Source organism: Aquila chrysaetos, chromosome 6 (assembly GCF_900496995.4).
Source record: "Aquila chrysaetos chrysaetos chromosome 6, bAquChr1.4, whole genome shotgun sequence".
In the NCBI taxonomy this organism is placed as follows: Eukaryota; Metazoa; Chordata; class Aves; order Accipitriformes; family Accipitridae; genus Aquila; species Aquila chrysaetos.
Window position 1 is genome coordinate 6,927,093 of NC_044009.1, and position 12,058 is coordinate 6,939,150.

Below are 12,058 nucleotides of genomic sequence, written 5' to 3' on the forward strand. Positions count from 1 at the left end.
TTACCCTCATGTTCACTGCAGCACGCATTTACTATTAAAAATACAACTTTTGTGCTGCAAAACCTTATCACATAGGGCAAACTGACTGCACGTGGATTGATCGGGGGAGCAGTGAGATTGCGGTGTTTAGATTCTGACTGAATCTGGTTGACATCTGGAAGTAACCAAAAATTAACACTATCGTGTTAATTTAGGCCACATCATCCTGTTATTGCTGTGGTTCTCCATCCGTATTTGATTTTACAGTTGTTGCTAGTCTGTATTGTGCCTTTTCTGGTCCTCTCAGCTGAGAGGCCAAGGGAGGTAATGGGGACCAATTTCCAGCTACACTTTTCGAAAGAAGGGTGCGCTCCGTAGCTCATCTCAAACTGCAAAATTGGTGTCAGCTCCCTCCAACATGGTTTCATCCCTGTTTTGCTTTCCCTCTCTGTCTCTGCAGCTGTGGAGTCGCTGCATTCCTTGAACGACCAGATCTCCCATTTTATCGTCAACAAGTCAAAAACGCTGGATGAAGATGAAGATGCCTTTTTGCCCAGCGAGAAGGAATCTCTGAAAAATGCCATGATGCTGATGAGGCACCTCCTAATGGATGCACAGGTAGGAAATCAATAAACTCCCATCTGTTAGGACACGAGGAAGGCACATTGCACAGATCCAGAGGCATTTTTACAGGCGGTTTTAGCAGTGGAAAACATTAGTCCCTGACACTTGTTTAAAACTGACTTTGGCTCCTGAAATGCGCAGCTGCGGGAAGGACATCTCGGTGCACGGAGCACGCAGCTTGTGATGGGCTTGGATTTCACATTTAAGGATGAAAATTGCTCTGAAGTTTCAGGAGAAAATGGAGCAACATACCCAGCATCAATCCTAGCAAAAGAAAATCATCTTGCCACCAAGCATCTGTGCTGAATGCCAGTTTTAGAACTGCCAGACACGTAACTGAGCTGTTGGTTTAGCCAGGCTCTAAAATGCCAGTTAGAAGTCATGAAATGATGTGCAGATGTTTCTTTGTGCCTTTGCTGCCTCGACATAAAATCTTTCACTCTGTAGGTTTACTGTGTTACAGTGTACTTCCTTTATTCTATAAAAAACCCCTTTGAAATATTCAGGGTATTTATTTTTTTATATTCCCTTTTGGTCTTTATTTGTAAAGCCTGGATGTAAAATGGCAGCTTGTATGGGAAGGCTGTTTTGAAAACAGGGTGGTCTCCTCTCCCTTCTCCTCCGGTAAGCCCTAAAATCTGGCAAAGCAGGTCTGAGACTGTCGTGAGCACTTTGAAGCTCTCCGGGGATGGGGATCCCACAGCCCCTGCTCCACACTTTGACCGCTCTCACAAGGGACTTTTTGTTTTTCTGAGCATCTTATTGGTATCGTATTGCAGCTTGTGCCCATCGCCTCTTGTTAGAAGCCTAACAAGAAAATAAAAGAGGAGGAAATTATTCCTGTAAGGATTAGCAAAATAATCTTCTTCGGGGCTTTTCCTGATCGCTCTCCCATGCTAAGCCCGGGTTGCCATTGCAAGTACCAACGTGGGTCGGTGCCGATAGTGTTAGTGCAATTACCCAGCGCTCCGTTAACCAACTGGCCCCCAGGGCCCGGGTTCCCGTGACTTGCTGCCAGCAGTTTACAAGTGCCTAAATGGAAAATGTAAACAGAGAAAGCTACACATTTTCATGTTTTATTCCCATATTCTCCCGTGTGGAGTCTGGTGGTTATCTTATCTGCTCCTCTCGCTTTCAAAGCCTTTGGTCCTAATTACTTTGGCTAGTAGGGATCTTGTTGCATGGGAGAAGTGGCCTGGGAATCCCTGCTATTAGTGACATACATATTTTAATGTTGGATATTTTTGCACAGGGAGACCTTCCAGGCTTTGGAGGCTGTGGAGTGCACAGTGAGCAAACCATTACAGCTGTGCTCAGGATTTTGTTTCTGGGTACGGTGTTCATGTCGCTTCTGTATGCCTTTAGCCAAGCCACCGCTATTTACCCCAAAGCAAGGGATGGAACACTGCTGCAATGTCATGGGGAACATGAAGGGTTAAATTGTGCATTTGGATTTGCTCCCATAGCTGTGCTGCAGGTGGGAATACCTCTGGGGAGTCAGGCATGAGAGTAAGCAGATGCTTACAGGCATCTGCATGTTGCAGATTAAAATAAATATGAGGCAAAAAGGTACCTATTGGTAATCCCCTTTTGCAGGAATTCTTTTTTTAGCACCTGAGAATTGCTTTACCACTTATCAGTTGTCCTGAATGCATATTAAGTGGTGCCTGTGATAGAGTGACTGATTAAGGAAATGCTAATAACAATGGGGAAATGTCAAGTGCTCCTGCATCCTCATGATGTGCCTGGATCTCTTCCCAGAAAGGACAGGACAGTTTTTTGCCTGGGATTTTCGGGCTGGAAGGATGACAAGGTGGGCAGTGGTAGTGCTGAGTAAAAGGATGGAACTAAACAGGTGACAACATCAAGTACAAAAAACCCCAATAAAATAAACCCTCTGAGGAATGAAAGAAACATGAGGCTGGCAGCAAGCTACCTACACAGGAATATCACCGCCAGTGTGTGCATATAAAGTACGTACTAACCCTGATGTAGAGTGCCCTATGACTCTAATTACACAGGAGGGAAAAATATCACCAATGCCGTTATTTCCCTTTCCTTACCTGATCTCATTTCTTTCCAGCTAGTGTTTTTTACGGGAAGATGGAGCCCTGCAGCTCTAAACAAGATTGATTGTGCAAGGCTCTGTACAAAGATAAGCTGAAATCCAGCGCTTGGCCCTTTTACTCCCTTTCCTCCTCTCTTGGTGTGGGCCTGATTTTGGCTGGTAGATAATTGGAGGAGAGAACATCCAGCTTGAAATTTTGGGTAGAAATTAGCTGGACCGCTAACCCACCAGAAGCGACTGATCAAAGGGGATGGTTAACGGGCATTTCTCACTGCTCTGACGCTATTAATCTGCTTTGAAAACACAGCCTGTGGGGACGATGCCTCCTGCCTGCTGCCTTTCTGGTGCGGAGAGAAATTGTACAAATTTTAGTAACTCTGCCTGGACACCAGCAGGCCAGGAGATGTGGCCGAAGCAAAGGCTTCGGATCCACCATGGATCTAACTTTGATCTCGAATAATTTTTTTTTTTTTGGCTTAAGATGAATCATGAAACCAATCAAACATAGTTTTCCACTTTGGAAAATGCTGTGAGCATTTTTAGACCAGGCTGCGCTGGGAACCATGCCCATGTGCTTGTCCCCGTTCTCAGCAATGTATCACTGAAAGGACAAAATAACGAGGATGCTTACCAGCGATGCTTACCAGCGTGGGGAAGAGGAACCACAACACAGAGGCCTGGAGGTCACTTGTTGGTAAACACAGAATAGAGAAACAGCTGTTGAATGGGGGGGGGGGGGGGGGGATCGCCTCATCTCCCATAAGCAATAGGGCTTTCTCCATGGAGAACGGGGCATTACCTTGCATGTTTTGCCCTCCTCCTGCCTACAGAAATGTCATTGATGTCAACTGAAGTAGCATTGGCAGGATGAGCGTGAGCATGGTGCCGGGAGCTGCAGTGCGGGCTGGCCGAGAGTCGGCTGCTGATCTGTCAGCCCCGTCAGCGGTATTAAACTGCATGCGGGGATAGGTAATAAGCTGTGTGGAGTCTCTCAGCAATAGGCTGTCGGCTCAAATTCTGCCCAGGGAAGACAGTGATTTAATGAAAGTCATTACAATCTGCAGGGATCTCTTGACCCCGGTGGTCTCCATCCATTACACACCCCGGATAGGATTTCCTCATCATGAAAATACCCCGTCGGAGCGATTGCTCGCTGACCCGCATGCTTGCTGCCGGGCTGGCAGAGCTCTGGAGAGGGAGCCTCACCTTCCCTCCAAGAGAGGGTTGGAGCTTTGCATCCAGATTGCTCTTTTCTCATATTTGTTTCAGGTTTGCAGCAGCTTCCTGACATCAGTCTGGAGGTATGAAGGCATCACGTTCCCCTAAACAGCGCTTAGAAAGTCATCATCTGCATAGCCGACCTGAAAGGGGGGAGAAATCCGAGAGGAAATTGAAATAGTGTTATATGAACTAAAAGGTGTACTTAGATAATGCGGGTGCATAAAAGCAGACGGAAAGAAAAGGTACATTTATTCTATATGACATGTTCCATCCTCCGCATGGTATAGGAATGAATAAACAATTTCATTTCTGCCAGACAGCCCCGTGCAAGATGCTATCACAGGGATACGGCAGCCTATGATAGATTGTCATTGTTGTCAATCATTTCTGACAGTCCTATTATGCTTGGAAAGGATGTTTGCTCTGTGCATGTTGTTTTATAATCCTCAGAGGTGGAATTTTATAGCCTAGCAGTGTTTTTTCTTCAGACATTTCCCTAAGCAGGATTTATTGCTTCTGAGACACACGTGACGTGAATCCATTATACCTGCAAACTTTAAATCTCCCCCCAGCTTTGCCTAAATTACTTTTTGTTTTGTTTTGTTTTACTTGACTTTCTGTTTCTAATAGCTATTGTGAGCGACTTAACTGGCATGGAGCAGAAGGTACATAACATCTAAGGGCTGAGTCATATGCATCAGCTCTAATCTAGCAGTTTGCCAAAGCAATTTGTCTAATGAATTGAAAAGGTGCATCCAGGCACTAGCATCAGCCTTAGACGTAGGGTAATATTCTCTCTTATATGAAAGAACACATGCAATTTTTCTGGATGCCTGACCTTAAAAGCCAAGCTTTCAGGAAGTTCAGTACATTTAGTTACTTCCATAAAGTGTTTAATTGCCTTCAAGTGGATTTTAAGTTCTTTGGGAGAAATACCATCTTTTCATTCAGTTCCATCCCCAACAGTGTTGTGATTATTGTCAGGGCCCTCTTAGGTGGTGTTATAGAAGGAAGGAATAGACATAGAGACAATCTTTTGGTTTGGACTGGACTTTTCAGATGCAATCATACCACAAATGATGACTTAAGAGCAAGATTAGCTTAGTCACCTTGTGGGGCACCCAGCTTAAATTTAATTGGATTTCAGGTGTTGGCTAGGCATGAGAGCGTGAGGGTGTAGAGACACTAAATCGTTTCTCTGCTGAGGAGTTCATTTCTTTTTTAGTTAAAGACAGAAAATAAACCTGGTGGTACTTCTGGCCTAAGTTGTTGACAAAATAGTGTGGTCATTGCCCAAAAATCAGAGGGGGAAGAACCCTTTCATTTACATTTAGAAGGTTTTTTCTTTAAAATCTGATGTTCTAGCACTTTACTCTGAATAAAATGGCTCCAGCTCTCATTAACTAGTGGGATGAACTTTACCAAGTGTCTACCAAGACAGGTCTGTAGAGATTGCTGGAAGTTGATACCAGTTTGGGTAGAGGATTTTGCCCTGTTTTTCTTTGGAAACTATTTGAGTGTTTGAGTTGGCACCACCATAAGCCCTTTAAGTTTGACACTGGATCCTGTAAATAAATCATCTAAGGTGAGAGTCTTTCAGTTTTTGAAAAAAGGGAAAGCCTACTTGGCATGACTTACTTTTAGCCATTCAACACCCCACCAGCTGTTTAGCTTTGTTTTTTTATATTAACCTCCATTCTTTTTCTCACCCAGAAAAAAAAAAAAAATTCTTGAGCTCTTTCACATTATAATCTTTCCTTCGGTAGCCTCTATGGTCTTTCTGAGGCAGGCTGTTACTGAGACGGCTGTGATAATAGCCGCAGAACTAGTAGCAGAGTAATGCTATTTCATCAACTGACCTTTAGTGTAATTCTTATTTTCTATGGAGCTCTGTTGTACAAAACCGACCATGTTGTTGCAATATTTTGCTTGCTAGTTAAACACTTACCACCATCTGCTCCTCAGACTTGTAGCAGACTGAGCTTCAGGAGCAAAACTCCAGGACCTTTATTTTTACACGAGTAGGTCATATTAGTATCAACAGGAAGAAAAGGGAAGGGAGGATTTGCTCTTTGTTTCAATAAACTTACATTATTTGAGTTCTGAAAGCATCCTCACCACACTGACGTGTTTCAGAGGATGCAGAAATAGGTATGATGCTAGTTCTCTGTTATGGAATACTATCAAAATGCAGTTGTAAACTGGCGTCCATGTATGTCAGTGTTCACATTTTGTACGCCGGTTTGGCTTGGAAAAAAGCTTCAGTTAAAATCAGGATATATTTAGGGGAAAGCCTGAAAAACAAACCTGCTGCTCCGCATGTTGTATTTTTTTACATTAATCTTGCCATCCCATTTCCATAAGAAGAAATCTTCTTAGCCACTTCCAAGCCAGCAGCACATCTTCTAATGATCCCTCTAGGTCTAGTCTGAAAGGGAGCACAAAAGACTCTCGTTTCTGTTGAAGGAGGAGAAGATAAAATGCAGAACCTAGCAAGCTTCATCAAGGGCCGTGTTGTGTCGAGTAACATCATTAGCATGTGTTACAACGAGCCCGGTTTGCGGTGCCTGTCCCTAGACGTGTACCTGACAACCCGCTGCCTCTCTTCGTGGTCCGGGAGAGGAAAAATTGATTTGCGGACTGCCTCTATTAGTTCAATTTATTTGGAGAATGATGTGCCGTATAATGAGGGGAGATCAAAGATACCCTTAAAATAGGTGTGCTGTAATGTGCATGTCGCTGTCTTTACCAGCACAGCTCTGTGCATCATTAGTCACCCACAAATGGTGGGGCTTGGTAGGAGCTGTGATCCTCTTCAATGTTATACCTTGGGCTCACTGATTATTCGTCACTTGGTTTTAGCCACCTGTAATTTATTGATTCTTTTGGGGGGGGGGGGGTGGGTTAGGCTGCTGTTCTCTGTCCTTCAGTTTTAGTGTAAGGGAGAGACTTTCTGAAATGTGTGATGCCATTTAGTTAGTTTTGAGTTAAGTTACAGAGAAAATTTCCTTACTGTGTGTAAATGGCAGAAAAGATGGGGTTTGCACAACCTCTGATGCATGACTGAAGAGGCCACAAGCCCTGTATGGTTCAAACCAATCTATCTCAGGTAGACACCTGAGACAGTAAAGGAAAAGCTAATCCAGATTTGAAGATAGTTTTTCTGTGAGTATTTAAAATTAATTTATTTCCAGATATTTAAATCTGGAAAATTTGCCTTGCAACAAATCCATGCTGACCTGATATTTTAGGCAAAGTGGCCATGGCCGATTCAGGGTCTGCTTTAGCCTGTTCTTGTTGTAATTCCAACTCTTGACCCGTCCGTCCTTCGCCCCACACTGGCGTGGCCCCATGGCACCAATGGGGCTCTCAGCATTTAGCTGGCACGGGAGGAGCAGGTTTGTCCAACGTTTTCCTCTGTCTGACACCAATACGTGTGATCAGCCTGGTGCTTGGATGCCGAGTAAGAATAGTTGTCACTGTACATTTTCCAGTGTTACTGCTTGGCAGGGTTGTCATCTGAGGGTCACCGTGGTCATTTAGCTACAGCTGTACCCTGGCCAGCCTCCACTCCTATCCTCCCCTGGGACTGGAAAGAAAAAGACATCTTGAACGTGTTAAATCCTTATCCATACAAAACATGACTGTCTGCCTCATGAAGAGAATCTAAATTCAGCTGGTGCCTCGTGCGCGGATGCTTGCTGTTGCTGAGGCTCCTGCCATCCCTCCATCGCGGTGCTGCGTCTCAATTTGGTCCTTGCCCGCGCGGTGCAGTGTGTGCTGCAGTTCTCGATACGCTTTGCTCTGCTGCTGCGGAGTTGTGCTGGGGGCGGTGGAAAAAAGCAATTTCCAAGGCAGGGAGGAGACCGTCCCTGTACTGCAGGGCTGAGCGTTGGGATGGGGGGGGACGTCAGCCTAAATGATCCGATTTGGGAAACGAAGCAGGAATTAGGAGGGGTTAGAAAACTCTGTCATAGTGGGGGACAAACCTGAGCTGGGACCATGCAAAGGGTGGATTCTCTTGCCTACCATCGCCGCAACAAAATATTTATATCACTAAGTAACGGTACTGAAAAAAAGCATTACATTTGCTACCACCCAAGTCCTGTAAGACCGGAGCTGATGGTAATGCATTGGATACAAGATGGTTCAGCACAGTAACATCGGGTTGGTTCTGGTTTCGTTCTCCCTCTTTCTTTTTTCCTGCTCCTTTGGTACTGGGAAATGCTCATTATTTTGAGTTAAGTTTGATATTGCGGTTGAAAGCTCAGAAATGCTTTCAATATCTGCAACCCTGCAAGAGTAAAAGACTCAAAAAAAAAAAAAAACAACCCCTCACTTGTACAAGCAGGAGAGCACAACCTCATGTTTAAAGGGTGCAGGAGTGAGATTCTCAACAGGTCTGTTGTTCATTTAATTGCTTATAAATTAGCATTGACTTTTATGTTTTCATTACCCTGTGGAGGTCAGCAAGAGGGAATGGTCACGGAGGGGAGAGGTCGAAGCTGGATGTTGTATAGCAGCAACTCAGCACCGTGAGTGGGAGAAATATATATACGTGTGTATATATAAAGGGTATAGCACTTGAGAAAACAAGATGGACACCTTTCTTTAAGTCAGAGGGGAACCGAGACTCATTAAAAGAGAAAAGGCATAAAGAAGCCGAGATCTCTGCAGGCAGATCTCTGCAGCTAAAGTAGATACTGCAAATTGAGCTCATATCCAGATAATTCTAAAATTCCAATTTCTCTGACTCCTTCACTCACAAAATGCTCTCGCATCTCTGAGCAGGTGGTCCAGGACCGAGCATTTCAAACACTGAGTCCTGCTGAACTCTGAAGAAAAGAAGATGACAATTTTGTGTCACTTAAAACATGATGTATATTCATGAGTGGGGTGTGTGTGTGTGTAAAAGCTCTGCAAGCTTTAATTAGAGTTCATGAGAGATAAAAGAAAAGTATCTTCATAAATGTAGAAGAAGCAATTAGGGGAGACCAGAGTGTATCTGCTATCACAGCAGTTTATCAGCAATGCAGATTTTCAGTTAATAAGAAAAGAAAACCCCAATTGTGCAGCCAACAAATGAAACAGAAAATCCCAGTTAGCTTCACTCTGGGCTTGGGAAGCATTTTCTGCACGAGTCGAGGACATGAAGACACAGGAAAACGTGTTCTATTCCCTCCAAATGCTCAATATGTTTTCTTCTGCCTGGAGAGTCTCTTGCTCCATTTCTAGTTAACAAACAAGCAAAAAAACCCCGCTAAGCCCCCAAAGCAAGCTGCATCAGTACTGTGCCGCCGTAATAAGCCACCGGGAAGCCCGAGAGCTCCATCACGAAGCAATTACTTCTCCTGAGTTAGCCGCAAACTTTCCTTCCAACCTGTAAGCTCAGGGGTCATCAAAGTTGAGCCCAGCTGGGAGGTGAGAGCCAGCCAAGCTTTACATTTGTATTTTTGTCTCGGAAAGACTAATAAATATTTAATGGCTCCATGAGATAGAGCAAGCGTTGGCGTTCTTTCTCCATATTTCAACAGTTGCTTTAAGTGCTTGCTTGATAAAAATTAAGCTATTTCTCTGAATTCATGCCTCAGATGCTGGATAGGGAGCTAATTTTGCAAGCAAAAGCTGTCTTGTTTTTGAAAGCAAATTCAAATGGAAGACCCAGTTTTTGAAAGAGAATGCTGGTCTGCTATTCCCACTGAAAAGAGGCAAAAATATTCAAAACAGCCATGCGAGTTAACCCTGGCAGCAGATCTTGTCCAGATGTTGTAATCCTTTATACTTTAACTCCTTCTAGGCCGTAGGCTAAGCTGCTTTCTAGTGAAAGCATCCATGTTAAATAGGCTCTGTCTGATTTCATTTGCACAGAGCTTTGGCAAACTAGATTTTCTCTGGACTCAAATTTTCTGAGCAAGGAGATGGATTCACTGGTTGCAAGACCCTGTCATCGCTTAAGATCTGCTCTCCCTGTCGGGAAAAGGAGTCTTTTATCTGTTGTGTAAATTTAAGGGTGTAATTTAATTCCCATCTTCCTCATTTATCTGTGAGTTGGGAATAATATTTGCCTACTTCACAGTGATCGTGTGAGGCTCTTCATTAATTAATGTGTAAAAGCTTTGAGATCCTTAGGATGAAAATGGCTTTAAAAGATGCTGTTAATAATAAATATCAAGTAATGCACCTTGGTACCTCTTAGCAATAATTGGTGCTATCATTTCTGCCCAACTCTTCCATGAATTAAAAGGCTTTGAGTGGGACTGGAACCACGAATGGGATTGGGACCAATTAACTTGTAATCATATGTCATTTTTTATATCCTTGACTCTCCTGTCATGGGACTCTCGGGAAAATCTCCATGGATTTTAATGGTGCAATGTCAGAATTCAGCCCCAGACGTGTTTGTGTGATAATTGCCGGATAGCCTGCGTTCTTCTGGTAACTTGGTTGCTTAGTGATTAAGCTAAAAGCAAAACTATGCTAGTTTAATATTAACGTAAATGCAATTAGCCACTCTTTCTGTGAGTTAAATGTTACATGAAAATTTTCATTATAAGGAAACCACGATTTTTTTTCTTTTGATATTTGAATTTAATTAACTATTTTGTTGAAATGCTCATAGTTTTTGACCTGCTCTCTGTGCTTAACCTCCGCTCCTGAGTGTGGAGGCTGGCACTTATGGAAAATCCAATAATCTGCTGCTCGGTCACCCAACTCAAACTTTTACTAGATTTCAAGCACGCAGCATGTACTCTCCTAAATGTGGAGGCTCTGAATATTTAGCCCATGTAAATAAAGAGCTCACATAAAGAAATGACCTGATCTTTCGAAGATATCAACATTATTTCTATGGAAGGGGAAAGCACCGAACCCTGGAATGACCCGTGGGATGGAGCCAGGACAAAGGACCACGTGAATGAAAACCCAATTAATGCATAAGAAGGTTGGTGCCCCGTAAGGTGCAAATTTACAGTAAAGTGTTTCCCTCTTATCAGTAACCCTGGCAAGCCCTCTTATTCATTGCTGAGGATGAATTGCACCGCACAAAGCACATTGTGAACATTACTGGTGCCACATGGGGGAGATGTTGAAGAAGAGCTGGATCGCTCCACTCCGGCACGCTGACTTCCCAGGGCAGAGCAGCCCGAGGTGTTTAGGAGCCTAAATCCTTTGATTTTTTTTTTTTTTTTTCCCCCAGGATCATAAGCATTTAAATATCCTATAGAAAAGGGGGGTCTGTGGCAAGCCATCTGAAAAATTATCCCGCTTGTCTTGAGAGTGCACGCAACATCTTCCAGTTGCTGAAGGTGCTTCTGTAAGCAAGACCATGAAGTAATCAAGGAAGGTAAGATAATGAGTGATGCAGTCAGAGTGCTGAATCTCTTCATGCTGACGCAGTGCCTTGTTTTAGCAGCACTGCATCTCTTGCACTCCTCTCTGGCACGCTGTGGTTCGGAAGGGAGGATTTGGAGGAGCACAGGGAGGCTGGCTGGCGTGCGGAGCACTTGGCAGGATTCCTTGCTGCTGTTTCCTAATATGCAAGAAGTAACGATAGGCCCATCCAAGTGGCTTGTGATTTACTCAGGCCCACTGGCCATCTTCCTTGTTTCTGCTTAAAATAATACTTTTCATGCTGCCTGTGACTTAGTGGTTAATGCTTATTTATGCATGAGAAATCTCCATAGAAATGGCTATAGGGAAAGAGAATATATGTACTACGTGAAAGCCAAAAAAGTAAGTTTTTCTTTTTGAAATACCTTTCCAATATCCAATTTTTTCTGCAATGGTTTAAAAAGACATTTGCTCTAGGACTCTGATATATTTTATAATACTCTAGCAGCTAGGTTAACAGGTAGAAGCAAGTACATTTGTAAAGGGAGTGAGTTGTGAACACAGGGGTAGGTGACGTGGGGGAAGTCAAGATACCCTAATTTTTCAGCTTAAAGAAAAAAAAGAAGAAAAAGAAAAAGCTGCAAATGCAGAGCACATCCCCCAAAAGCAGGGAGTGCTGCCCCCTTTGAAAATGTGCTTCAGCTGACTTCAGGGGAGCTTCGGCTCCTCGTTCAAGCACAACCTTCGCTTTCTGGCCACAGACTGCCAGAGGCTGAAAGAATATAGCAACTTTTTTTCCTCTCTGTCTTTCTGCATAGAGGAATTCAAAATCACCGC

General features: G+C 43.6%; 1 protein-coding gene across 3 annotated transcripts in view; it reads left to right on the top strand.

Annotated features, from left to right (window-relative positions):
* Positions 1 to 12,058, top strand: part of LOC115342529 (kazrin) — a 312,869-nt gene that overhangs the window by 141,440 nt on the left and 159,371 nt on the right. For all 3 annotated transcript variants that reach the window (XM_041124135.1, XM_030017746.2, XM_030017743.2), the window contains one exon: positions 440 to 597. In XM_041124135.1, coding sequence (XP_040980069.1) covers positions 440 to 597 — 158 coding nt within the window. The remainder of the gene's footprint in view (positions 1 to 439; positions 598 to 12,058) is intronic.